This window comes from Cavia porcellus, unplaced genomic scaffold (assembly GCF_034190915.1).
Source record: "Cavia porcellus strain 051 isolate PalLab524CR breed Dunkin Hartley unplaced genomic scaffold, mCavPor4.1 scaffold_15, whole genome shotgun sequence".
Taxonomy (NCBI): domain Eukaryota; kingdom Metazoa; phylum Chordata; class Mammalia; order Rodentia; family Caviidae; genus Cavia; species Cavia porcellus.
The window spans coordinates 8,179,092-8,206,251 of record NW_026947498.1 but is presented as its reverse complement, the minus strand read 5'-3'; the positions used below and the strand labels follow the sequence as shown (position 1 = coordinate 8,206,251).

The window sequence follows — 27,160 nt, the reverse complement described above, 5'->3', positions numbered from 1 at the left end:
TGATACTAAAATATATTCGAGTTACATGTATTACCAAATCAGTTAAGGCCTTTTTTTTATTTTTATCTTTTGCTCCTGGAGAGTGAACCCAGGACCTTTGCACTGAGCTACACTCTCAGTCCTTGTGTTTTATTTATTTATTTTTTGGGTACTGAGGTCTGAACTCAGGACCTTGTACTTGTGAGGCAGGTGCTTATGCCACTGAGCTGTATCTCTGACCCCTAATTTTTTTAAATTTTGAGACAGGGTCTTACTGAGTTATGTAGGCTGGGCTTGAACTCACATCCTTCTACCTCAGCCTCTCAGAGCGCTGAGATGATTGGTGTGTGCCACTAGTGGTTCCTGGCCCCAGGCCTGGTTTAGAAACGACTTCAGTGATACGGGTTAAAAGCCAGTGTTCTCCACCTACGTGTTAAAGCAGGAAGGGAACTAGAGAGAGAAGTTGCCCAGATGTGTCAGGGCTCAAACCCGTGGGTGTGCACAGTGAGCGCTGAGGTACGGAGTGAGGTCAGGGCACAGGATTCACCCCTGCTGGGGAGTAGGCGGACTCGGCGTCACCATCCAGAGCCACCCTTCCCCATACTACGAGGCACCCCAGAAAGGCAGGCAGCCCTGGCCAACCCAGAAAGTTTGTGGCACGGGGTCTGAGGCTCTCAGCACCTGTGCGAAACTCAACTACCCTCTCCCTAAAGTATCAGGTACAGGCCCAGTGGGGCTGAAGCCCTGCGGGCCCCTGAACTGAAGCCACACTCCACCAAAGCTGGACTGGAGAGTACAGGCCCTTAAAACATTCACACCAAGTATCTGCCTGCCAGCCAGGTGTGGTGGTGCACACCTGTAATCCCAGCGCTCAGGAGGCTGAGGCAGGTGGATTGCTGGGAGTTTGAGGCCAAGCCTGGGCCTGCATTCAAGACCAGCTTGAACTGCATAGTGAGAACCTATCTCAGAAAGACAAAAACAAATTTTAAAATGGTGTCCACTCACCCATCACAGCTCAGCTGCCGAATGGAATGACTGTGCAGGTCATGGGTCATCTTCTATTTCCATGGACCGGGCCCCCACTACCCGCTGCAGGCTTATGGTCAGAGGAATTTACAGCAGATGGGCAGAGTCAGCCTGGTGTGGAGCTCGGCCGGAGGGACTGGCACTGGCACTGTGGTCACTGAAGAGGTGGTGTTATCCCTGAATGTGGCTGGAGCTGCCCTCACACACCACTGAAGTGGGGTCCACTTATTCCCTAGAGAAATGCAGGAGCTCTTCCATGGCCGCTTCCCTCACTGGAGATGCAGAAGGAAGACAAGAAGTCTGTTCTGCTGGAGCGTGTCCCGGAGGCACCTTCAAAACAAGGGAATGCTCCCTACCTGCTTTATTCAGCGAGGTTCACAAAAGGAGCATCCGCAAAAGGCTCTCAAAATAAATTTTAACAATTTTCTGTTTGCTTTGGCTTTTTAGTTCTTTGACACAAACTCTCAGTGTGCAGTCCAGGCTTGCAATCCTCCTGCCTCAGCCTCTGGCCTATGGGATTGCAGGCATGTGCCACCATGCCTGCCTCTAGGTGTCTGAGATTCTGTCACCACAAAGCCATCTCCTAGGTCAGGCACAGGCTTCTCCCCTTTGTACACTAACACTTCTCCCATCTCAGAACCCATGTCTCCACTTCTCAGGTCACTGGTTCCTAAGGACACGGCAGCGGGCATCCAGGGCTGTTCGACCCTCGGCTCCTTTTCTGGCCTTCCATCCTCGTGGCCTGGAGGTCCCCTGGATATTTCTAAATAACACAGGTAGACGGCACTTTTATGTCCAGCTTTAGACTTCTCTTCTGGACTCCCTGTTTGGAGAGAGACCTAGAGTCCCTGCCATTCTCTTGACTCAGTGGGACCAGCAGACACGTCCTGCTTCAGGTGACCCCGTCTCTGTCCTGATCAAAGCAGAGATGGAGCTTTCACACTTAATCAGGGAGTGACCAAGAGTCTTGATATGGGTGGTGTGGTGGGGCCGGGGCCAGGGCTTGGGCCAGGCACAGTGGCTTCTCTGGACTGCCAGGTGGCCCCTGTGTGCCCAGGCACCTGTGCTTCATTATAGTTCCTCGGCCTCTAAGACTCTTATGTCTCCCAGCCATAGACTTAGCACAGCACTGGAGAGGCAAGCGTGCTTCACAGTGGGAGCCCCCCGGCCCTCTGTCACCAGTGCTCACCTTCGGGACACCATCCTGCTAGGATTCTTGCTCTGCTTTCCCTCTCTAGCAGTAGTCAGTGCCTTCTAAGCAGGAGGCGTTTCTGGGGGCACTAAATGGAAGTGACCAGAGCTGCCCACAGCGAGACTGCACCATCCTGTGAGCAGGGCCTACAGTTGACTCTGCCTTGGCCTCTGAAGAGCAGCTTAACAACAGACACCACTCGGCAAGCCAAGACAGGCACACAGGAGTCCAGGACAAGTGGGGAGACCCCTGGGTTAGAAGTTTCCTTAAAGAAAGAAATAATGGCAGAACCGGGCATGGTGGCTCATGCCTGTAATCCCAGCACTCGGGAGGCTGAGGCAGGAGGATGCTGGCGAGTTTGAGCAGAGCCTGAGCTACAAAGTGAGCTCAAGGCCAGCCTGAGCTGCATAATGAGACGCTGTCTCAAAAAATTAAATTAAAAAAAAAAAGCAATGATGGAAACTTCCCAAACTCAGACTTTGAAGTGTCAAACAGATGGAACTCCAAACAGACGACAAATGAAGACATCTTCACCAAGACCATTCTCGGCAAATTCTCAAAAGTCAGAGAGGAAAGGGAAAGTTCTGACGCAGCAAGAGAAAAGCGGGTGTTTCATGCAAGCGAACCCCGAACCCCGGTGGCTATGAGCCAGATGCTCAGGGGAGACCTCCAGGGCCTGGAAGGTGCGGGATGTAGAAGTGGGGCTGAAAAACTCCAGGCCCTGCTTCCGTGCGGCAAGCGTGGGCTGCAGGGAAGGCGGAGAAATACGGATTCTCTTAGAGTGAGATTGTGGGACTCAGCGCTGGGCTTGGGATAAGAAACGCTACGAGGTGCCCTTCGAGCTGAAATGAGAGGAGGGTGAGGATGAGAGAGCACGGAAGTCTGAGCCTCTGTAAAGAAAAGCAAGCAACTGCCTCCCTCACCTTGAATAAGCATTGAAAGTGTTACGGATCATTACAGCCGCGATCCAGTTTTATGGGTACACAGCCTACAAAAGCTGTAACTGGGGCACTGAAGCATCTCGGCCAGGCCCTGGAGAGGAAGTAAGGTGGCTCAGACAGGGTAATGGCACACCCCTATCACCCGAGCCCTGGTCTTCTCCAGGGAGCCGTCCAAATAAGGTCTGTTTTGTTTTGTTCTTTGTCTTTTTGAGACAGGATCTTGCTATGTCATGCATACTGGCCTTGAACTCACTGTGTAGCCCAGGCTGCCTTCAAACTCATGGCAATCCTCCTGCCTCAGCCTCCTCAGTGTTTGGACTACAGGCATGTGCCACCATGTCCTACTGCGTATAGTCATTCTGACAAGTGAAAAGATGTGAAAAAAGCTGAGATGACCTGCAGAAGTGGTTCCAGGCCCCGGGAGCTCCTCAGCTTTTTGGAAATTTAGTCTCATTGCTTACAGGGCAGGATCCTTGGAATTTTCTGTTTAGTTTGGTTTTGATGGGGGCTGGGAGTTGAAGCCAGGGCCTTTTCCGCTGAGCTGAATTCCGCTGAGCTGAATTCCCAACCATTACAAATCTTTCTTATTTTGAGACAGGGTCTTGCTGAGTCACTGAGTGGCCCAAGCTGGACTTAAACTTGTGATCCTCCTGTCTCAGCCTCCCAGCATACTGGAATTACCTGTGTGCCCTGCCACATGGGCGCCAAATGTTGTTTTCTGGTTGACAAGGTCATCTTTTCTTTGGAAGGGCCTTTGGAAGCAGCTGAAGGGTGGCTCTCAGGAGCAGTACTCACAAGTGAGAAGGGAGGAGTCTGTTGCACGATCTTAGGGACAGTGAAGCCTGAGCAGAGCCAGTGACTGGGGGCCAGGCACCAAGGACGGCAGGGGAGGTATGTGGGGGCCACTGGGGGCCCAGCAATCGCTCAGCTGTATTGAATGGAAAGGGGGGCCAGAAGAGGAGACAGGGGCTTTGGTGGCTGAGTCAGGCCTGAGCCACAAGGAGCTCAAGTTTTCAAAGCTCTCCAGGTGCGAAGGTGCTGGGCACTGAGCAGGCTGGAACTTTCTAGAACAGAGCAGGCCCCCAGGGGAACTCAGAGGCTCCCCTGGGCCTGAGCACAGGCGCACTGTGAGAAGGGATGTGTTTCCAGCCAGCCTGGCAAGTGGCATCTTTCCAGAGTTCCATCCTGCCTCAGCCTCAGGGAGCAGCGGGCTTCGCCCTGGGCCAGGATGGGGCGCCCCTAGTTAGTAACAGGCCCCTCTCCGACTGCCCAACTTGGACTTTCACAAGAGGTGAGCGGGCTGGAAGTAGAACCGGGCTCCGCATGCCAGCGGTCACAGGTCCGGGGGCGCTGCCCGCTGGCCAACCGGGCCTGGGCAAGCGCAGTCTTGCGGGCAGGATGCTGCCTTCGGGTTCCGATGAGACAGCTGGGAGCCAGGCTCCCGGGCTCCCGAGGGAGGCGCTCCCCGTAACCTCTGCCCCGGCAGACTGAGCGCGGGCCGGGGTCTGGCAGCGGCGGGAGGCGGGGTGGACGCAGCGAGGGAGGCGCGGCCCGGCCGGCCGGGAAAGCGAAAGGGCGGCGGCGGGGCCTGGGCGCGCTCCAGGAAGTGGCGAGCAGGAAGCGCCCGCGGCGGCCGGGCCGGGGCGCAGGTGAGCCGGACCCCGCCGCACCTGCCGCGCCCGTGGCTGGGCGCCGCCGGCTCCTTCTACGCGGTGCTGCGCGGCCCGGCGCTCTCGGCGCTCGCTCGGGTAGGACCCACCTGGAGGCGCGGGATCGGCCGCGTGGCCCTGGGCGACAATGCGCGGCGATCCCCGGACGCGGGCGCGGGCGCAGGGGGCGGGCAGGGCCGGGAGCCGGGAGCCGGGAGCCGGCGCCCGCGCAGTCAGCCAGGCTGCCCAGGGCCGGGGAGGCGGCCGGCGAAACCTCGCGCGCTATGCGCCCCGCGCCGGGACGTGGGCGTGTACCCCAGCCCGGCCACCGCGTGGCCCGGGGAGCCCTGGGGACCGCGACCTTCGGGAATCACAAAGGGCTGTGACGCCGGTCAGTCCCGCCCCAGCACTCGGATTCAGGGACGCGGCCGTGGGGTTTCGGGCGCTGCGTTTGAGTCCATTTAAATTTAAAAAGGAGCGACCCCAAGCCGGCCGCGTCCTGTGCGGCGTCTCCCTGCCTGGAAGGTGCCTGAGGCTGCGAGCTGCGACTGTGAGGGGTGTTGGGGCTCGAAACTGGGCTGTAGCTCCACCCTTGGACGCGGACGGCGTCGGGTGATCTTGGCCCTGAGCTCAGGGCAATGATGAACACAGACGCAGATTCATGTTTAACGGGACAGAACCCCTAGGTCTTCCACAGTGCCTGCTCCAAAGAGGACGTGGAAGTCTTTCTCCTGACTTGAGGAGGCTTGAAACTTTCTAACGCATCTTTGTGTTTCAGAGGGGCCCCAGTTTTTAAATTTTGCCAGTAAGTGACTGTTGGCGGATCTGAGGGGCTGTTTAGGTGTGATGACAGTGCCTCGGAGCAATCCCTCACTCAGAGCTGTTCCTAGGGCTAAGCGCCCTCAGGCTTGGTCCCCATTGAGGCCATAAAGTCTGTAACAAGCAGGTGACCTCTACTGTGCCTGTGGCCCTCTGCTGGGGACCTCCCTGAGGGGAAGAGGTGCCCAGGGCAGTAACCACTGGCAGCCCGGCCCCAGTCTTCCTCCCCAGGGAATGAACACCCTCGGAGGTCTGGGAGTGGCCCTTTGTGACCTTGGGGCCTTGGGCAGCTCCTGAAGCCCGGGTTGCTGAGCTTTGCCTGAGGGGTATCTGTGCTGGGACCCCAGAGGGTGTGGAAGGAGCCCATTGTTTTAAAAAGAGTCAACTCCTATTCAGTCCTTCATCCCAAGCCTAAGGAGCACCGTGGGTGTGGGCTGTGTTCCTGGGGTTAGTTTTGTTTTCATAGCAGTGTAGGTGCCATCAGGCCCTCTCTCACAGTTTGGTTTGGTTTGGTTTGGTTTTAGCTGGGGGAAGGTGAGGGAACAGGAAGTTGTGATGCTGTCAAGGCTTCCTCAACCTGGGGTCAGCTGGAAGGTAATTCCACTGGCTGAAGTCCTCCCTGGGCCCTGGGGAAAGACCTCCCTCTGCCAGCCTTCCATCTCCCCCCAGTAGCCTGGGATGAATGCCCAGCACAGAGCTTGCATGGTCTTGAAAATGGAGTAAAAAGAAGCTGTGTGTGGTGGTGCACTCCAGGAGGCTGAGGCAGGGGGATTGCAGGGTCAGGCCCAGCCTAGGCAATGCAGAGTTAGGGAGACTCCCAGACTCCTGCCTCAGAGTAAATTCTAAAGGGCTGAGGATGTGGCTTAGTGCAGAGGCCCTGGGTTCAGTCCCCCAGGGGCTGGAGGGGGAGGGCCGAGGTAGGAGCAGCTTTGTGTTTGTTTCTGGGACCTAACCCCCAGGGCTTCCAGTCCACTCTGAGCTCCCTCCGGGCATTCAGAGCTCACTGTGGAGGACGGAGTGGAGTGCGCTTGAGTAATGGTTCTATTTTGGAAGACATATTTAGGGATATGAGCCAGAGGGCAGCTTGGGGCAGGAGACAGGGACCTCCGGGCCGTATCAGCTTCCAGGCCTCCCTCTGCTGAGCTCTTGGTTTAGACTGCATAATGGGGCCTCCCAGGGGACCCCAGGGGGTGAAAGTCCCAGAGGGTAAAAGTCCACAGCCACAGTTTTCCCATTTGTCTGGCTCCGTGTGTGTCTCTGGCTCCAAAGTGGCCAGGTCCAAGGCGGCCTGGGCTGCTGGGCCCACAGTGGACCCAGGGCCACATGCTGGGTGTCCTGTGACACTTGCTGCCATCTGAGGGGTGTGGTCCAGTTGAATGTGGGGTGATACCCCCATTGGCACATCCTTTGATCTTTGAGCACAGGGATCTTGAAGGACCAGCAGCATCCACACCCCTGTCTGCTCCTCTCAGTCTCTCTCCTCCTGCCCACAGAGCCAGCACCGCCCCGCTGCAAGAGGAGGAGCAGGAGGGCCGAGGCCAGCGGGGCATCTCCTCACGCTGCACCGTAACCCACCCATGAGGCAGCTCCAGTTGTGACCACAGCAGCCCGGCCAGTGGCAACCTCAATGGCTCGACTCCCTGCTGGCATCCGCTTCATTGTCTCTTTCTCCAGGGATCAGTGGTGAGTCCTGGTGGGCTGCCCCTGGTCCCCTGCTCCCCTGCATGGTGCGATGTGGGGTGAAGGCCACCGGAGGGTGGATTTTGCACCCCAGCTTCATTATAAAACATAGGTGACCTCCTCCACCTCTGATTGTTGAATTGGGACCCTGAAGATGGCCAAGGTGTCCTTGGTCGAGGAGCCTAGCATCAGTGGATAGTGTTTGGACTTTTTTGTTTCCTCAGTGGTTTCTGTAATAATCATGGACCCTGCAGAAAAATGACCACTGGCTACTAGAAGGATTAGGAAACAAACAGCCATGGGCAGGATCAGCACAGTGACCCTGGGTCCCCCTGAGCAGCCTGGCCAAGGCCATGCTTTTAGAGACAACACAAAGTGGACACAATTCACCACTTTCAGTCCTGTCTCAGCGTCCTGAGTGCTGTGGTTACAGATGTGCACCACCTTGCCCTTTCCTTGTGGCTCTCAAACTCCCCACAGGTGGATCTGGCAGCTCCACCCCTTAGAGACAGGTGGCTGGGCAGAGCCTGGTGCTCTCTGGCCTCCAGCCCACCATGCTGACCTCCGCTGGGAAGAAGAAATTTCTCTCCTAACCTTTTTTGTTGAATGCTTGGGGCTTGAAAATTAAACCCACAAAAGGCGAAGGAAGAGAAGACAGGTTAATCACGTGTGGCCCAGAGGTCACAGGAGCACTCTGAATGTGGGGCTCACTCTCATCCTTGGTGCAGGGAAGTGAGGGGCACCAGCCCCTTGGAAAGATGATCAGTGAGCTGCAGAGACAGTGCAGGTACCATCTCCTGCTCCCAAGTCCAGGGTTTATGACTGCCCCGTTCCAGAGCTTGTTGGGGACCAGGAATTGCAAACTGACCTGGCATCTGTCCTAGGCCGTCCTTGTACTTCCTGCCATCGGGGCTGGTTTGGGGATGCCGGGGTCACCATGCTCTCTGGGTCTGTGAGACCAGCACCAGGTGGGGATGGGTCTCAGGTGTTTCCTTCGTGACATTGAACTCACCCATTCTACCGTGGCCCTACACTGACTGATAAATAGTAGCTGGCCAGGAGTGTCCTGGTCTCTACCCATCCTGAGGCACTGACCTCCCAGCCTCCCCACCCATTACTAAATTTGTCTGTTTCTTATTTCATCCTTCTGCCACACCCCTCGTTCGGGCAGCTGGGTGTCTGGCTGGGTTCCCCTAGGAGCTCTTCTGGAGGCCCTGTCTGTAGGGAAGACCACGCCCTACGGTCTGGACCTGCTCATCCACTTCCCAACAGCCCACTCACACCAGTGCTCTCTGCCCCTGCACGGTTCTCGGGCCCCGCTGGCTCCAGAGAACCCCAAGGGTTTGAAACAGCTGCAGGCCGTGGCCCTCCCTGACCGCCATGGTGCACATTGGCTTGATCGCCAAGATGCTGTCCGTATCCAGCTGGGAGAACTTCTTCCTTATCTGGTCACTGTGTGTGAGTGTAATTTCAGATTCCAAATTACCAGCGTTTGCAGGGACAGTGCAGAGAGCTCACCAGGCCTCACACACAACACAGCTTGTCAGCACCAAGTCTCTGTATGTCTCCCTTGTGTGTGTGGGGTGTGTGTGTGTGTGTGTGTGTGTGTGTGTGCACAAGTGCTTACACACACGCACACACACAAGTATATGAGAGCTGACCAAAAATACGGTAGAGTTTAAGTTAGTCACAGCAAGAGTCTGTGTCCCCCTCACTTCAAAACTGTGTCCTGTCCTCCTGGCCGCTTTCTGAAGCACCCTTTCCTTGAGTGGCTTCCTGTGCCTGAGGGCCTGGCTCAGTGGCGGAACACTGCCCAGCATGTGTCAGCACTCAGGTCCCATCCTCAGCACGAAAGTAGCCCCAGTGTAAAGATCAAGGCAGGAAACTGAACAGCTAGGAATACTAGCTTATGATCCAAAGGCCGTATCAGTCAAGTGCCCAGTACTGCTTTGATAGCAAATTTCCACTGCTCAGGATCCGACCCAAGACTGTATCCTGTATTCAGTGTTCTGCGGGTTTCTGTTGTAATCTGGAACCACTCCTTGACCTTTTTGGTGTTTTGAGACGGGGTCTCGCTGTATAGTTCAGGCTGGCCTTGAACTCACTGTGTAGCCCAGACTGGCTTGGGACTCAAATTCAGGGCAGTCCTTTTTTCCTTCAAGACAGAGTCTTGCATTCACAGCAGTCCTCCTGCCTCGGCCTCCCTAGTGCTAGGATCACAGGTTTACGCCACCTCACCCAGCTTTCAGGACCTTGACGTTTGTGAAGGGTTATAGCCATCAGTTTTGGAGGTTGTCCCTCAGTTTGGATGTGTGTAGTGTTTCCTCAGGATTAGATTCAGGCTGTGTTGGTCAGGAATCCCACCGAAGAGAGGCAGCTTTCTCACTGATGGAGAACAGTGGTGAATTTGGGAGTGGGAAGTGCTGGAGTGGATGTGGTAGTGTGGACCGGTACGTGGGCATCTGTTTCTCCAACTAGCTCCACGGGTTCACCCCGGGGCCCGCTGTGGGGCATGGCCTGCAGAGAGGTCCTGGAGCGGCTGCCCAGCCCAGGGTCACACCTTGCCTTCTGGGTCAGGTGTGTGTGCCTCCCGTTCGTGCTGTCGAGAGCCAGGGGTCCTTGGAAACGCTACCCTTGCCAGCACTGGCTGAGAAAAGCAAGAGGAACCTGGAACATCTTTCGATGCCAGAAGGCAAGCAAGTGCTTAGAAATGAAGGGCCTCTTGCTGGCCAAATCCAGGGCAGAAGGAGAGTTTAAAATGTTGCTAGCAGTCGTGGTCAGCCATGGCCCTGAAACAGGAAAAGGATCCAGTGTGTCCTTCCTGCTAAGGACCGGGAGGAACGTGACCACATGGAGGAAGAAGAGGAGGAGAGGTCCTCCTGCAGGTGGCAGTGAGTGGGGAGCCCGCTGGCCCCATGAGTAGTGAGTTTGGCCTGCGGGGACAGCAAGTCTGCATGACCTCAGAGTATGTCCCACGCGTCCCTCCTGGGAGCTTCAAGGGATGGCAGATGACAGCTGCACCAGAGACCAGCACTCAGCCCCTGCCTGTGTTTCACTGTTGCTAAATCACTGAGTCAGATCTGCTGGCCCCTGGAGCAGGCCACTGCTGTTTGTCTGGGGACCCTGAGCAGTCAAGGACACTCTGACGGGGCTGGAGATGGGCCTGGGTGGGGCCCCTGTCAGGAGCTGCTGTTTTGCAGGAAACTCAGGGTGAAATGCTGCAGCTGGCCAAGCTTCGAGGTGTGGACCCCCGCGGGGTGAAACAGGAGGGAGCATGCGTTTGCCTAGACCTGCTTCCTGCTGATGAGTCTGAATGTAACAGGACACAAAATGACAGGGCCCTGCCGTTTCCTGCAGACCTGTGTCTTAACAGGCGCGTCCTGTCTACCCTGCTGGAGGCCGAAAGTGTCGGATCAAAGTGTCACACAGGCACAGCTCCCTTCCCCACCTCTGGTGGGGACATTCCCTGGAGTTCTGGTGTTGGGCCGTCATAGCAGCCCCCGCCTCTATCCACACACATCTGTCTGTGTCCTCTCCTGGTCCTGAGGACATTGCTTGTGGGACTGATTCATGGCCCACCTTGACCCAGGGTCCCAGGCTGTAGCCAGCCAAGCCTTTCTGAATAAGGGAACGTTCTGGGTTTGCAGGTGCACAGGAATTTTTGGAGGGCACCTGCAGCCCCACGCAGGGTCGATGAAAAGAAGCCAGTAGCGTCTGAAACTCGCTCCGAGAGCAGTAAAATGAAGACTGCAGACCTCCGAGGGCTTTGGAGGAGCGGTTGGGACCTCACTTGCTTTCCCAGGGGAAAATCCCCAGAAGGAAGCTGCACAGAGGCCTCTGGCGGGGCTGCTGTGCTCAGCTCACTTCTTGAAGGCAGGGACCAAACCTCTGGCCACTGATTCCCCCTGTCCCCCAAAGTTCTGGCGAGAAAGAGCAGGTGAACTGGGAGCAGCAATAAATGCGGAAATGGAGGAAGTGGAATCGAAGTATAGCAGCAAAGCATACCAGGAACGCCAGCTGCCCAGTCAAGGGCACTCACCTGCCTCTGCGGACAGCTCAGGGCAGCAGGGCCCAGGGGCCCCCTGGGGACACCTTAGCCTCTTGACAGCACCCCAGGAGGTGTGGAGCTGAAGCTAGGCCCTCAGGGGCCCCCGAGAATTCTTCAGTTCTGCACCAAGTCTGCCAAGTGGTCAGTAGCAGGACTGGAGAAGGCCAGCCTGGACACCACCCACCCATGTTTCCCCAAGAAGGGGAGCAGGGATGCCTTCCAAGGGTAGTGAGTACCTGGGAGCTCTGTATTGCAAGTGTGAGCCCTATCTTTCCCCCCAAGCACCCGTAGGATCCTAGGACATTCTGTGTATTAGTCTAGAAAGCATCCCGTAAACAACTCACTGGCCCCGGGAAGGTACACAGGTGCCTGTCTGTGTTCTGTCCAGGCCGGAAGCAGGGCTGCTTCTCCTCACAGGCGTCCATCGGTGATGTAGCCACGAGCCCATCTTTGTTGCGTGCTTCTGCTGAGCGGTACGAGAACCAAGATTTAACGGGAATCCCAATGTACAGGGTAGTGGTCTACAAGCCAACCTCCAGTGATTTCTGCAAGCCAAATAGTCCTTCCTTCTTGTCTGCTGTGTAAACACCTGCCTGCAGCTTCTGACCCCAAACTTCTCTTTGGTTATAGTTGGTTTTTTTTTTTAACAAATTTATATGATACTTATTCTCTGCCCCTGGTTCCTGACACACCTAACCCTCCCTCAACCCCCTAACCAGTGTGTCCTTTGTATGCTAATGAAATGACCAAAAGCTGGGGCTCCTGTATGCCCTTAGGATAGAGGTGGATTGCCGAGGAAGGCACCCACACTGAGAAGGTTGGTCTTTTCAGTCCCACCCCAAACCCAGAGGAACAGGCTGGGAAGGCTTCTGGGGACCAGGCCCTCAGAGGTGCCTGGGGGGCAGTGAGCATGGTGGCCCCACACCTCTTTCTGGATTTCTCTATCGCTGCTCATCTAGAGCTGTGTGGTGTATGTGTGTAACATGTGCGTCCACTCTGGTGAAGAGGTCCCCTGGGGCCTGGGAACACCCTCATCAACCATTAAAACTCCAGTAAGGACTCGGGGTGCCTGGCTTCTGGCCAGTCGGTCAGGAGCCCAGATCATAATCCAGGTCTTGCTTTTGGCCCCTAAAGTGAAGCCCGTCCTGGGGGTGAACCTTCAGCCTGGGGGAGCTGACACTGCCTTCAGAGTTGAGCCAAATCGGGGGACCCCCACTGTCGACCACTGGAGAACTGCCTGGCGCGGGGGTGCCCATTCATCTGCGGTAGAAGGCTTGGGTGCCAAGTGTGAGTGTAGGGAAATGTGGTTTCTCCTCTCAGTGAGTCCCTTTTCAGTTCAGGCCCCCGAAAGCGTCTGGTTGGCACCTGTCCGGACCTGCAAGTTCTGTGAGAAGGGCTTTGCTAGCTGCCTGAGACAGCTGGGGAGCCCAGCCATAGGGTCCTTGCTTGTGTTTCAGGTACCGAGCCTTCATCTTCTCGCTGACGTATCTGCTCTATGCCAGTTTCCACCTGTCCCGGAAGCCCATCAGCATCGTTAAGGTGAGAAATGCAAAGCACTGGAGGTTTCCACCCACCTGGCACCTCTGTGAGGGGTGGGGCTCCCTGGGACGCTCACTGTGGGGCGGGCAGGCAGGCAGGGCAGGTGGAAGGATACGGGCACAGAAAGGTAGTTGCCTGCAGGTCACTTGGCTGCTTTGGGGTTTTGAGTTCAAATGTTCTTTCCAAGTATCTTAAGTTGGTCCAGCTGGGCCCAGCTTGACCTGACTCCTGGGGGTGGGGGTGCTTGGTGATGCACAGGGGTTCGAGATGGGCAGGCAGGAAGCTGCTGAGCAGGTGCTTAGCTGGACTCAGATAAGGGGAGACTGCCAGGGACAGTCCCAGGGTGGACAGCCAGGAAAGCAGCTGAAAAGTCTCCGCCTGCTGCTGCTTGTGGACGTCAGCCTCGGGTAGCTTTTGGCCCTGTCGTAGCAGGAACAAGGAAGTCATCCTCTGCCAGGCACAGCCCATTGACAGCTGGATGGCCCTGGCTTACTTCCCAGCAGTTGGCAGGGACAAGGTGGGACTCTGACCTGAGTTGCCAAGCTTCGTCCACCCCAGTGATGGCTGAACGTGGACAGCTGCCCTGCTAGCTCCCAGCAGCCTTGGCCACGTGGAGGCTGGTGTCTCTGTACCAGATCTCAGTCCACTCCAAGTGGGTGCTGGACCTGTGCTGACTCCCATCCGGCAGCTCTGCCTTGGTCCCTGGCCACTTGTGGAAATGCTTGCTGCCCTTTAAGAGCGTGGTGGAGGAAGTCCGGTGGCGGCCTTGATAAACTCTTCCACTGCGGGGACTCTGATAGCAGCACCAGTAAAAAGCCTGGAAATTAAATTCACAGACTGCCAAGCTGGCAGGGTATAAACCCAGGAGGTGCAGGAGTCATAGGGAGTGTCCTCAGGGACCTGTGGGCTTGCAGAGGACCTGGGGAGGCTGGGCTTGGATCAGAACCTCCGTGCGTCACAGAGCACCCCCAGTGCACACACGCAGGACTCAGGTCAAGGGCTTCTACCTGGTGGACCACACAGCTGCCCACCTTATGGGCCAAGGGTCAGCGGGTCAGAAGTGGTGTGGAGAGTGGCACTGGCCCTGCTCTCTGGGGCCAACATGGCCTTTGATTCCATCTGACGACCCAGAGGGTCCCTGTTTTGCCGAGAGGAAGGGTGAGCCTGGGTCCAGGTCACTCACCCACTGCTTCCAAGGTTCTCATCCTGGCTGTGATGAGCAGATGTGTCCCCACTTGAGCCTAGGGTTTCCTGGTCTCACTGTCACCTCCTGTCCTTATTTCATAGTCACCATAACTGCTGCTTAGGGAGCCGTGTGTGCGCAGTCTTTATTGACTCTGGTCCTGAGCCAGCAGGCCTAGCAGCACTGTTCCCTCCCCCAGGGCCAGGCTCACTCTAGGGAGGTGAATTCTGCACGCTCCCTGCTCTCAGCACCTCTGTGCGCATCTCCAAGACAGTTAGTTCCCTAAGCACCAGGTTTGCTTTGACACCCAGAATTTTGGATGTGAGCTGCACCATAGTGTGGGTTAGCCTTAGCTACAAATAGCAACACCATCGATGATGACTTAGCCCTTATAATGCCGTGTTATGCTTTCCCAGCCTTTAGCTCGCGTTACTAATGGCATAGGTGGAGTTGGAAACGGTACTGATTAGTTGGTCCAAGGAGCAGTTTTGGATAGTTATCTGCAGGTTGGATTTTCTGGACTACCATCAAATGCAGAACACCTAATTCAAGTCAATCAGGGCCTGAGAATTGTAAGATGATTCATACTCTATAATTTGCTTAGAGAATAACATAGCCTATCAGATTTAATCACTGGTGATTCATTTTGTTTTTGTCCTATTTAAAACAATGACAACATAAACAGAACCAGAAGGATGATGGGATGATGTGAGTCACCCCTTGGCCCTTCTTTTGCTGCTCCAACAGGAGCTCAGAGTCCTGACTGAGACCCCCATCTGTCTGGGCCGGGGACAAGTGGAGTCAGGTCTTTGGGGAACCTTTTACTCCTGGGCTGGACCAGAGTGAGGGACCTGTGAACTGGGGGCTCCTCAGAGAAGTTTTTCTGTACTGAAGGATCGGTGGACCCAGGGAGGACAAGGAACACTGACTGTCAGGCCAGTAAATAGAACAAAGTGATTAAATCCTCGGGGCAGTGGAAAGACAGAGATCTGAGCAGCTAGAAGGATGCACCATGGCTTAGGAGGGGTCAGTGCCGGTTCTCCCTAAGAAACCTCCCCAGGGGGTCTTTTTAATTGAATAGAATATTAAAGTCGATATGAAAATGTGTAAGAATCAATTACCAAGGTTAATGTGAAAAAGAGCATTTTATGAAATGAAAATTGTTAATACATTCTTTTTTTTTTTTTTTTTTCCTTTTTGAGATAGGGTCGTGCTATGCAGTTCAGGCTGGCTTTGCATTCGCTTTGTAGTCAAGCCTACTCTTGAATTTGCAGTGATCCTCCTGCCTCAGTCTCCTCCAGGGCTGGGATTACAGGAATGCACCACCATGCCTGGTGATTATTAATACAATATTAAATACTATAATCAAAACACTGCGATATTGCAAGAGAATCAACAAAATGGTCAGTAGACTAGAACAGGAAATATGAACTGTTTGACAGATCATGGGAAGTGTGGCTTGCTTATTTATTTATTTGGTGCCAGGGTTGAACCTGGGGCCTTGCATAAGCTAAGCATGTGCTCTACCTCTGAGCTATAGCAAAAACTGCATGTTCCTCTATAAGACAGAAAGGTCAATTCCCTACCTAATAAAAATAAACAAGTGGATTAAGATTTCATGTGTTTTAAGACAGGGTTTCATAAAATTGCCCGGGTTGGGCCCAAACTTGCAATCTTCCTGCCTCGGCCTCTCCCAGTGTTGGGATTAGATTCGTGCACAGTAAAACACAGAAGTCTTAAGAACCTAGCTTGACAAATCATGGTCTGGGCGTCTGGGCACTCATCACCTAGGCGAAGGAAGGGGTCTTTTCCAGTACCCAGAAGGCTCCTGTGCTGGCCCCAGGCAACCCTGGGTCTCAGCTTTGGCACCGTGGACTCTCTCATCCACTGCCAGGCTGCATTCGATGGGGGTGTACAGATCTTCTTCCTTCACACCTGACTTCCTTTACCTTTAAGTTTCCAGGTGGCCAGGGATTTAGCTCAGTGCCCCAGCATCTGCCTGGCAAGCGCAAAGTCCTGGGTTCAATTGCCCAAGAAAAAAAAAATTAAGTTTCCAAGCTGCCTTGATGTGGCCTGGGCTGGCCTCTGTCCCTTCCGCTGTCACACAGTGTACCTTGAGCAGAACGCACCTGACTGTCAGAGGCAGGTGGTCCCAGGCAACAGGCTATCTTGGGACAGGTATCCCCTACTGGCCACTGAAAGGCTTCTATTAGCTGTGTGTGACCCCAGGAGTGGCATGCCAGTGGCCACTCCCCAGCAAGGCCTGATGTCCACCCTCAGGGGCCACCTCTCACTGACCCCAGGCTGGCCTCCTGAGGACTCTGCTGGCCTCTCTTTGTGCGCTCTAGGGTGAGTTACACAAGCACTGCACTGCTGGGGATGAGGCTGAGCCGAAGCTCCATGACCAGAGCGACAGCACGGGGCTTGCCACCCTGCACCAGCTCCAGGACAACAAGAGCGACTGCGGCTGGGCACCATTCGGTGAGTTGGTGACAGTGCCTTGGCTCAGGCACCTGAGCAGCACATCTGGTCTGGGTCTCTGGGCCTTCCTGACATCTGCCCCGCAGTGCTGGCCCCAGGTGTAAACTCCTGTAAATCTGCGGTGCTGTGCTGGGGCCCTGCCTGAATAAGGTTCTCCAGTGCCCGGGAAGCTGCGGGGTATGTTTCTCAGACTCAGATGTTAGGGCTGCAAAGCGGAGCTCTGGTGTGGGGTGAGGACCCAAGCCAGGGAAGCGCTCAAGCATACAACACAAGTCACACACTGCCCGCAGATACTGGGAATCCTTTAACTGCACGGCCCATTAGTGATGACTTAAAATCAACTATGGACTTTCTTTTCCTTGGCAAAAAACTTGGGTTTTGCACTGTGTACCCTTGCTCCGGAACTAAGCAGTACTGAGCTTTTCCTGTTGATTTTCAAACTCGTGTAGATAAGGACAACTACCAGCAGCTACTCGGGGCGCTGGACTACTCCTTCCTATGTGCCTACGCCGTGGGGATGTACCTCAGGTAGGTGGGCTCTCCCTGGGCTGGGCACTGTGTCCAGGCCAGGCCTCAGGGGTAGCATCAGGGCTCCACACTCACAGGGCTCCGAGCCCTCTGCTGCTGGGGTTCAAGCCCAAACTGAACCTCATTCCCCCCAGCAATCAGGACAGTGAAGCAGGGTGTGTGTTCATGCCCCCTGGCTGCCTGCAGAACCCTAATAACTCCAAGTCCAGTCCTGGCCACTTGTGTGCGGCTCCAGAGAGATGGCTCGGTCTGCATATGCTCCATGGCTGACCAGGGCCTTGGGCAAGTGACACTTCTTTGGGCCCGTGTTTTGGTTTGAAGTAGGGGACAGTGTGTGACAGTGTGGTGGTGGGTAAAGAGGAATTCATGCCTGGGGAAACCTGCCTGGCCAGTTCCATCAAGCCCCAGTTGATGGACCTGGCGAGTAGAACTTGTTCCAGGGGTCAGAAGACCTCTGGCTGGTTAGGTGCTGGGGTCATCCACCCAGCCTTACAGAAACTTTTGTCAGTGACAGAGCTCTTTGGATTGCAGAGACACGCAGAGATCCTAGCATGTGGGACAGTGACCTGGGCCCTCCCAGCCCAGGCTCCCACAGTGGCACTTTCTGCTGGTTGAGTGTATAGCCCCTTAGTCTTTCAGGGTGCACTGGCAGGAGGCCAGGTTGCAGCAGCAAGGTTGCTGACCTTGCCTTGGCAGGGCCAGGGTCTTATGGCCCTGCGAGCCCTGTGCCCTGAGGTCATGTCTTTCTGTGCTAAAGACCTCACTGTCTTTCTGCACCCAGATAATCCTAGGGAAAAAAAGACCCAAGTGGGAGTGTGTTTTTCCCATGAAACAGTGGGCTTGCACTCTAGGTGACCGTAGGAATGTCTGGAAACAACCCACCACAGCGAGGAAAGGGGGCGCCACCAGCATGCAGTGGACAGAGACCAGGGAGGCTGCTGTGCCACCCAGTAGCTCTCTGTCCAAAGAACTCACTTCACTGCTGTGGACAGCTCACGTGAAGTGGTGGACAATGGGCACAGCCTGCTGCCCACTGGGCTGGCCAAGTAGATGCAGCCTGGCTCTGTCACAAAAAAACAAATGTCAAACTGAATGGAAGACTCTTGGTACACAGGAGTTAGAAGGTAACGTTTATTACATTAGTGGGCTGGTGGGAATCAGTTCCATCACCAGCCACAAGTCAGCTCAGAGCTGTTTAATTCAGTTTGCAAACAGGAAGTACAAAGCCTATGGGAGGTATTAGGTGATTGGTTACATGAATTAAGTCACGTGCTGTCAGGCAAGCTTGTTCTAAGTGGATTCCTGGAAAAGTAGGGAAAACCACAGTATCACCGCTGGACAAGTGAAGCTAACCCAGCACGTTATCAGGGAAAAGCAGCTGGACGTGCACAGTCAAGGCTGACTGAATTCACTGGGCGGCTGTGTGATATGCAGCAGGGCATAGCCCCGGCCACTGAGTGATTTTTAACTTTTGCTGTAGAATGTCTCTAAATTTGCTGTTTTATCACTTTGCCCTGACAGACCGAGTTCCCGTGTTAGTCTGGGGTAATTCAGGATGGTGTTCATCCTGCCAGACCTGTGCTTTTCTTGTGTTTTGGGGTTTTATTGTTTGTTTGTTTGTTTGTTGTTTTGTTGTTGTTATGATTTTTGAGACAGGGTCTCACGATGTACCCCAGGCTGGCCTCAAACTCAGGCATTCCTCCTGCCTCAGCCTCCTGAGTGCTGGGATTACAGGTGTGTGCCACTGGCACAGGGCTATGATATATGATCATCAAATAATATACGGGAAGTATTACAACTCCCAGCTGCTAGGTGTCTGGAACTTTACCAGACTTGTGTCCTCTACTAAAGTTGAAGAATGAATTCTAGGAACCACAAAGGTTAAGAGTTGGAAGAATATTTTGAGAGAAAGACGAACTTCTGCCTAAGAGGAACAGAAGGGGCCCCGGATAGTGGCTGGCCAGTGGGTAGCCGCTGCTCCAGAGTGTTTATTCAAGGTGGGACAAAACTGTACTCAACTAATAAGATCACAAGTATCGTCATTTAGGTGACACTGATCCAGTGGGGAAGTCACAGGTGGGTGTCACCCAAGAAGGCTACAGCAAGTATAGCTGATTCCGTGGGGGTCAGACGGAGAAGCAAGTCTGGTGACAGGTGCACCTGCGACAGATGAGGACTTTCCCGGAAGGGGTGGGTTACAAGGTTTGGTCCCCAACCGAGGTGACTTAGGAGGCTGAGGCAGGAGGATTATCACAAGTTCAAGGCGAACCTGGGCCGCACAGTGAGTTCAAGGTTAGCCTCAAAAACAAACAAGGACAGCAATATTGAAGTCAGCTCAACCCAGAGTGCTGCCGGCAGCAGGAGAAATGCCTGGCCCTGTCCTTCCTACCTCAGACTCAGTGTGACGAGGGGAAAAGAAAGACATGAGTTTTCTTCTACCTCCTTCACTTCCGTCTCACTGTGGCCCTTAGTGACCTTCCCCAGTATACTATATACTGTCCTTCCCCAGGACAGTATAGGAGTATTGTGTGTGGTCCTCAGTGCAGTGTGACAGTGGTCACTACCCATTCAGCATCCAGCCCTTATGAAATTGGGTCCTTGTCACGGCTGTTTGGCAGCCAGGTGACACGTGGAATCCTGCATCATCTCATGGGAGACCTGACGGCTCTGGAGCTGAGTCCCCAAACGCTGGGCTTCTAACCTCACCTTAGGGGACAGGGGCTCCTCTGCTACCCACACAGGCCAAAGCGGCCAGCAGCCAGACGTATGAGTGACAATTCCCCGTGAGGCCATCCAGCCTGGCATATCCGTGTGGGTGGCTTAGGGCCAGCTCAGGGTCCCAGTGACTTCTTTTTTGTGCTTTGGTCTGAAGTTTGACGGTTGAAACATAAACTGTAGTGTGGCCTGGCTATTGTTTAGATAAAAACTAGCAGGGCCAGTCAGTTTTCTCTTTAACTGGCAGCAGTCACATTGAAGTCACCGTGCATGTTTCATTATGTGACCGTTAGTGACTTTGTCTAGAAACAGGAAGCCTTCTGGGTGTCGCTGTGCCCTCCGGGTGAGGGGCACACACAGGGCACACCTGTGCCTGGTTCTCCCAGGAAGTGGCGCACCCCTGAGTTCTGGGAGCTCAGGGGACAGGGTGGGTGCCACTGGGCAGCAGCGGCTGGCCGTTTACCTTAGGGGTGTGCTTCTGTCCTCATGTTTGTCTTTCCTCCCTGTTCCCAGCGGCATAATAGGGGAGCGCCTGCCCATCAGGTACTACCTGACTTTTGGGATGCTCGCCAGCGGAGCCTTTACTGCCCTGTTTGGGCTGGGCTATTTCTACGATATCCACAGTTTGGGGTTCTACGTGGTCACTCAGGTAAGGAAGGACCTGGGGCTACTCAAGGGTCAGGTCCTGGGGTTCTGTGATGAACAGGATGGGGGTTCCTGTCATGGAGCCCCTGCTGCCTTAGCAGGTGCCTGAGGCAGGATAGGCCAGCAGGGCCAGCTGGCACAGGAAGGCTGCAAAACCCCGTCAGCCAGGAGTCCCCGGTCTGAGGGTGGCCTCAAAGAAACCTGTCATTCCCAAGCAGCGGAGCAGGGTCTATGCAGTGTTTTGGGGAGCAAAGGAGACATCATGGAGGTGTGACAGGGGGAGACCTGAAGACAGCAGGAAGCCCTGGCCTGGCCCTTCCCTTCCTAGTCTCTTGGCTTCTGCCCTCCCAGCAGTCCTGTGGGTAAATATATGGACCGCCATGAAAATAGCAATGAACACCTGGTTTGGTGACGCCTGATAGCCTATCCAAACAGCCCATCATCCTGCAGATTGCTTCCACTTTGCTTTTCAGGATTTTTCCCTGACACGTGAGAGGCTTGGTTGTGCAATCACAGAAGTGACTTGCACTTGCACGAGGGCGACTACGGGGCTTGTTTCCAGTGCCCCAGGTAGTTCACGTGGTCACCTGGATTCTCCCCAGTCCCCCTTAGCGCTTAGGTCCCTCGCAGTGGTAGGAATGCTCTCCCACCCAGGGCAGGGCTCTATTGCTTCAGAGGAGGAGCAGCGAGGCGTGGGGGTGGGGATGAGCCGTTTCTGAGCTATGCTTTAGCGTGCCATTTATAAAAATCCTATAAAAAGAACAAACATTTGCTCTCTTCATAAAATTTTTAAAATGAAAAATGCTGGAAGCTGGGCCTGGCGGCACTGCTAACTGTCTTCAGAAACAGCCGCTGATGACTGCCCTCTGGGTTGTCTAGACTCCTATCAGTCTGCCTTTTTTTTTTTATTTGCAGTACTGTAGATTCTACCCAAGGCCTTGCACTGAACTTCATCCCCGGCTCCTTTTGCATGTTTTATTTTAAGGCAGTGTCCCTCTAAATTGCCAGATTGCCCAAGCTGTACTTAAATTTATAATGCTCCTCCTGCCTCAGCCTCCCAGAGTGCTGGGGTGCTGAGCGCTCACCAGCCTGCCCAGGGTGCTCCTCTGGCCCACGGTGAGCCTTCTCTTTTGTCCACTCACCTACAGGTCATCAACGGACTGGTGCAGACCACTGGCTGGCCCAGCGTGGTCACCTGCCTCAGCAACTGGTTTGGGAAAGGAAGGTGAGGAGCAGTCTCTTCCCCGAGCACTGAGAGTTTAAAAGGTTGCAATGAGAACCAGAGGGCTTAACTTTCAGCTTTCTTCTTTTCTTGCTGCCTTTGCCCAGCAAGGAGCTGGGGCCTCCGGGCTGCAGGTCCTGAAGCTCTCCAAGGCTTCCATGCATGGGTAGAGCTCAGACTCCCGGGGGCGGGGGGCGGGGGGCGGGGGGTGGGGTGCTGGGGTGAGAAATGCAGAGTACAGGGCCTGAGGCCAAGTCTGAACCTCAGGCTGGGAGCTTTCCTACCCTGACCCGGTCTCCCAGGGTCACCCAGTTCAGGAGCAGCAGGGTTGGGCATGATTGGGCACAGCCACGGGGCCTCAGGCAAAGTCACTGTGGAAGCTGCCACATGAGGCAGAGAGGCTACTCTGAGCCTAATTTAGAAACCACTTCCGTCTCGGGCCGGGCGCCCGAGCCAGCTCCTGCTCACACAGTAGCTTGGCAAATGGTTGTTTAGCTCCTGGAAGCAGCCTTGACGTTGTGAGCCTTCCAAGAGATTCAGGAAAAGGCCTCTTTCCCTTACAGAGGAAGGATGCTACCAGAGAGAAGCGCAGTGTGCGATTGTGCAGCCCGGTTCTCTGAGCGGGGCTGTCACAGCCTTCCCTCCCACAGCCCGGATGTAGCTCTCACTGCGCTGTGTGCTTGTGTTGCAGGCGGGGTCTGATCATGGGGGTCTGGAACTCCCACACCTCCGTGGGCAACATTCTGGGCTCCTTGATTGCTGGTTACTGGGTGTCCACGTGCTGGGGCCTGTCCTTCGTCGTCCCTGGGGCCATCGTGGCCACCATGGGGCTGGTGTGCTTTCTCTTCCTCATCGAACGTAAGTATGTGTGGCTGGGGGACACCCCAGTGAGGGCGGCCTCGGCTTCCGCCTGCCCAGAGGGCCAGGGCGCCAGGCTGAGGGCCGTGTGGACTCCCCAGGTGGCCAGTTCGTTGGCACTGGCCTGACTTCCTGCTCTCTGCAGCTCACTGCACTGACCAGGGTTGAGGGTTCTTGCTTTCCCACAAGCTCTAGTGCCCTGCCTTGTCCTCCGCATCTGGCCCAGGGGCCTGGTATACCTCGGCCTGCCCAGTGGCCTCGTTGGCCCTGCTCAACGCTTCCTCTGCAGCCCAGGTGCCCCCCAGAAGCCAGACCTCAGACAGTGTCATCAGATACTGCGTGACATAAGACCGTAGGTCTGCATAGGGCAAAGAGTTCTACTGGAAAACTAAATTCCTCCTTCCATTCCACAGTCAGTACCAAACTTCTGATTGCACAGAGTTTGAAGATAATTTTTTTTTTCTTTTTGGTACTGGGGATCAAACTCATGACTTCACACTTGCCAGGCAGGCGCTTATGCCGCTGAGCTACATCCCCAGGCCTTGAAGATAATTTTTAAAGTAGAGATGGGATGGCATAAGATTTGCACGGCCAGGCCACACTGTGGAGGAGAAGCCGGCCAGTGCTGGTCACTGAGCTGTTCTGATAACGAGGTGTTCAGTTTCACCTGGCTTGAAGTGAGCGCTTGTCACAGGAACTTTGACCCCGGGCACTTGGGTCAAATCAGTTTCCTCTGCCCATCCTGGCACACACAGTAGCTTCTCCCTGGCATCCATCATCTAAGAGAGCAATGCATATTCCATTTGATGTCTCACTTCTTTCTTATTGCTGGAGCCAACCTTTGAATTTTAAAACAACCTCCAGCTAGCCACGCCAGGGCTGTACAGCTCGTGGCTGACCTCCAAAGTGGGTGATATGGAAGCAAATCTCAGGGTGGGATTCCATGGTCATGCCTGCAGGCAGGCGTGAGCCAAGGGGGGCTGCCAGCCCTGTCTTCATGTCTCTGGTGGTGAGATGCCGGTGGCAGCGAGGCAGATGGGCCCAAGAAAATGTCACAGGACACAGCCTCACTTCCTGTCTGTCCTTCAACATGGGTTTTCCATCCAGAGAGATGTCTGCACCTATTTCTGTTTCTAATGAATTCTGCAGTCCCTTGTGACTGTCTTCCTGACCCCTGCCCTAATCCTGGAGCTCAGGGTCCATTTACTTCCAGCACAGCAGAGGGCAGCGACTGGCCACAGCCTCCTGCCACCCTGGGGCTCAGATGGAGGCACCCGGTGGGCGGGCTGGGAGAGCTGCACTGTGCTGCACCTGTGTCCACTCACCTGTGACCTCAGTTTTCTTTCTACCTGTCCTTAGCATAAGCCTCAGGTGGTGTCTTGTTCCTTTTCTTGTATTTAAGGCTTACGGAATGATGTTTGGGGACAGGGGGACAGGAAAGGTTACCACAGGGAGGCAAATGGACCCGGCCACCAGGCCACATAGCTCCCCAGTTTGGTTCCTGTCGGCGGAGCAGTCTCGGCCTTGCAGGAATCCTCCCACGGTGGCTGGTGGGGTCCCCAGCTTGTGTGCTGCAAGGCATGGGCTCAACCATTCTCCTGTTTGCTTTTTCAGACCCCAAGGACATCCGCTGCCCCTCCACCCTGACCACGGTAAGCTTCTCTCCTGTGCCCCCAGAGCAGGGTCTCCCACCCAGGCACCCTGCAGCCTGGTCCTGTGTGCAGTCTAGGGAAGGCTGGCGGTCACCTGCTCCCCAGCAGCTGGGCAAGAGGTCCATGCAGCCTGGTCCTCCCAGAGCCATGCAGCCTGGCCATGTCTCCCAGGGGAGGGGAAGGTCTGGCTTCCCCGGACCTCAGCGTGATGGAGGAAAGGGCCAGGTGAGCTGGCCAGTGGCACTTTCAGTGGGTGGCCACACTTCTCGGGTGGTCCTCGTGTCATTAGGTGGTACATTTTCCCTTTCGTGCTGTGCTGCCAGCCATCCTGGCGCTGTGGCCCTCACCAGTGCCCCGGCACCCGCCCCCTCCTTGTGTGGCAGGCTCTGGCTCCTGCAGGCCCGTCCCTCCCTTCCATCTCACTGCAGGCACACAGGTCACACAGTGTGCAGTGCTGAGCGCCACCTGTGAAGAAAGCCTCCTCGCCCCCGCAGCCTGCTCCACCCATTCCCCCGGTCCCCCGAGCTGGCCCATCAAGGCACCCCCAGCACACCCAGCCCCAAGGGCCTCCACATACCAGGAAGAAAGTCCCCCATATCCCCACAGTAGAGAATTTTTTTAAATTTTTACACGGTGAATTATCATTCAGGAGGTCTCTGCGCACACAGAACCTTTAGGTGGGAAGCAGCACCCTTGATTTAGCACCCAGGAAATGCCCCTCTCTGAGGGGTGATGGAAATGGTGTTGGACAGAGCGCACCCCACCCCCCCTGCAGCTCTGCCTGAGCCAGGCCCTGTCGACTGTAAAGGAGACCTGGCCTGTGGCATTTCCAAAGCCCTTTCTGTCCTGAACCATCAAAAAGGGGAAGGTTGTTAAGGAAGCCAAAGTCGCCCCCACTGGTGTTTTCCTCTTTCCCCCTTGTTCTTAGTCTGTTCTTTAAGAAGGCTAATTTTCACCTTTCAGGGGGTCCGAAGCCTGGGATCCAATTTTTAGCTGTTTGATATTAATCGTCTGTGGTGTTTTCTCTGAGTAGCTTCCTGGTGAGGATCATATCTATCCTTGCTGAGGGCTTGATTTCTGGCTGATAATTCGGTCATAACTTTAAATTTTCTTCTTGCAGCATCCAAAAGCCTACGAGAATGGTACAAACAAATTTAGAATCCAGAAGCCAGCGTCCCTCGGTGAAAAGAGCAGGGCCCTGGTAAGTTCCACAGGACTTCCGGTCAGGTCTTCAGAGAGCCCCTCGGGCTATGGGGCTAGCTGGGACTTCACTGACCCTGGCAGCCAGTGAGAGGCCGGATATGCGTCATGGTCCTTAAAAAAATCAAGTCTCCATGTACTGCTTCAGTGGAATCTGACTGTGTCCTGGCTCGCTTTCTTTGAATGCTAAGATAAACACTTCCACATTTTTTTTTAAGAATAGGAAAATTTATTGGAGAAAATGACTAGGAGTAGCAAGGGTTGCTGAGAAACAGAAGGGGCCCTGAATGGGTTACAGCGAGCTCACTGCTCAAAGTCTTAGGGAGCAGAAGCACAAGGCAGGTACAGTGCAGATCAAAATTATGATTAACTAGTAAGATTGCAAGTATAGTTGCTTAGGTAATATTGATCAGTGGTAGCGAGGCATATGGGTGACATCATTAACCTTGGTCAATAATCTGTAGTCATGTCGTTAGCCTTAATCTTAAGTGGTCTTAGTCTTGGTGGTCTCAGTCTTAGTGGTCTTAGTCTTGGTGGTCTTAGTCTTAGAGGTTTTAGTCTTGGTGGTCTCAGTCTTGGTAGTTTTAGTCTTAGTGGTCTCAGTCTTGGTGGTTTTAGTCTTAGTGGTCTTAGTCTTGGTGGCAGAGATGGCCCACGTCTACTGAGATAGTGGGAAATCTCAGAGGGCGATCCCAGTGATCTCAAGTCTCCAGCTTCTGCGTGTCTTCCGGGGAAGTATGTGCATGTAGCCACTGGGAGTCATCTTCAGAGCTGTCTCCAGTCCCAGTCTTGCTATGTTCCTGTCTTTTGCACCAACTTCCTCAAGGGCCCGGCCCTGTCTGACTGCCTGCTATGTTTCTCCCTAACTTAGCTCTCTGTAATTTTCTCCCTCTAAAGAGGTATCTCTAAATGCAGTTAGGGCAGAACAGGTGTAGTTTCCATCAGCTGCTTTGAGCTGAAAAGGCTGCGTAGGGGAGACTGCAGTCAGACCTGCAGAGAGCTAACCTAAGTGCCCTGCTAGGAGTCGTGTGGCAGTGGAGCAGCTATGAACTCCCTCTGTGAGATCCATCTAGTGGATCCTAGCAGAAGGCATCTGGAACATTTGTCATGTTTGGCAGCTTCTAGACAGGAATAAATAAACTTTCCAGGAAATTAAAGCTTGTGTGATCAGAGTGTGAGCACTAAGCCGCATCCAGAAACTGCTCTTCCGGGGCCAGAAGAGCACTTGTGACCGCTGGCTCCTAGGCCCCTCCTGATGGAGGTGATCTCTAGAGCCGGTGTTGCTTATTTGGAGTCCCTGAGTTTCACCTGTAAGTAGGTGGAGAATTTGGTGATACTGAAGGTCAGTTTTAGCTAAAGGATTTAAAGACTTACTGAACTTTTACAGATTTCACAGTGTTTTTTCTTTAACGAATCACTGCCATTATCAGCTATTGATGTAGCAGGAAACTGCTAGAAGAGGTGAGCAAACGGAACCCCTTTTTATATCCAACTTCTATTACTGTGGTACTGTTTTCATAGGGCTTTTGGTTATCCTTTTCTGCTGCAAATTAAAGCCAGACCTGTGTTAATCAAAATTAGCCTCTCTCTCTCAATTCATTGAAGTCTCTACTTTTAGAACCACGTACAGAGCCTCTCAAGCTCCTCTGTCAGTGTCTGCTGCCAGGATGGGTTGTGGTCTTGCTTGACTATGTAGCTTTCTGTGAAATTGTGGGAAACTTTTCCCTCTTTAGTGACCCTTCTTTTGGCACACTGCACATTTGTTGATTCCTGTCCTCTGGGGTCTAAGTCGCCCTGCTCGGG

General features: G+C 54.5%; 1 protein-coding gene across 5 annotated transcripts in view; it reads left to right on the top strand.

The window, feature by feature from the left end:
- Positions 1 to 27,160, top strand: part of Slc37a1 (solute carrier family 37 member 1) — a 51,996-nt gene that overhangs the window by 9,173 nt on the left and 15,663 nt on the right. Inside the window, exons 1-10 of one of the 5 annotated variants that reach the window (XM_063224561.1) lie at positions 4,407 to 4,429; positions 7,100 to 7,289; positions 12,792 to 12,873; positions 16,405 to 16,537; positions 16,987 to 17,065; positions 20,294 to 20,429; positions 21,574 to 21,650; positions 22,339 to 22,505; positions 24,120 to 24,157; positions 25,278 to 25,358. In XM_063224561.1, the coding sequence (XP_063080631.1) occupies positions 7,234 to 7,289; positions 12,792 to 12,873; positions 16,405 to 16,537; positions 16,987 to 17,065; positions 20,294 to 20,429; positions 21,574 to 21,650; positions 22,339 to 22,505; positions 24,120 to 24,157; positions 25,278 to 25,358 (849 nt within the window). In that variant the 5' untranslated portion in view covers positions 4,407 to 4,429; positions 7,100 to 7,233. Of the gene's footprint in view, positions 1 to 4,406; positions 4,430 to 4,652; positions 4,887 to 7,099; positions 7,290 to 12,791; positions 12,874 to 16,404; positions 16,538 to 16,986; positions 17,066 to 20,293; positions 20,430 to 21,573; positions 21,651 to 22,338; positions 22,506 to 24,119; positions 24,158 to 25,277; positions 25,359 to 27,160 lie in introns of those variants that run through there. The other 4 variants (XM_013146080.3, XM_013146079.3, XM_063224562.1 and 1 more) reach the window with 4 other exon arrangements.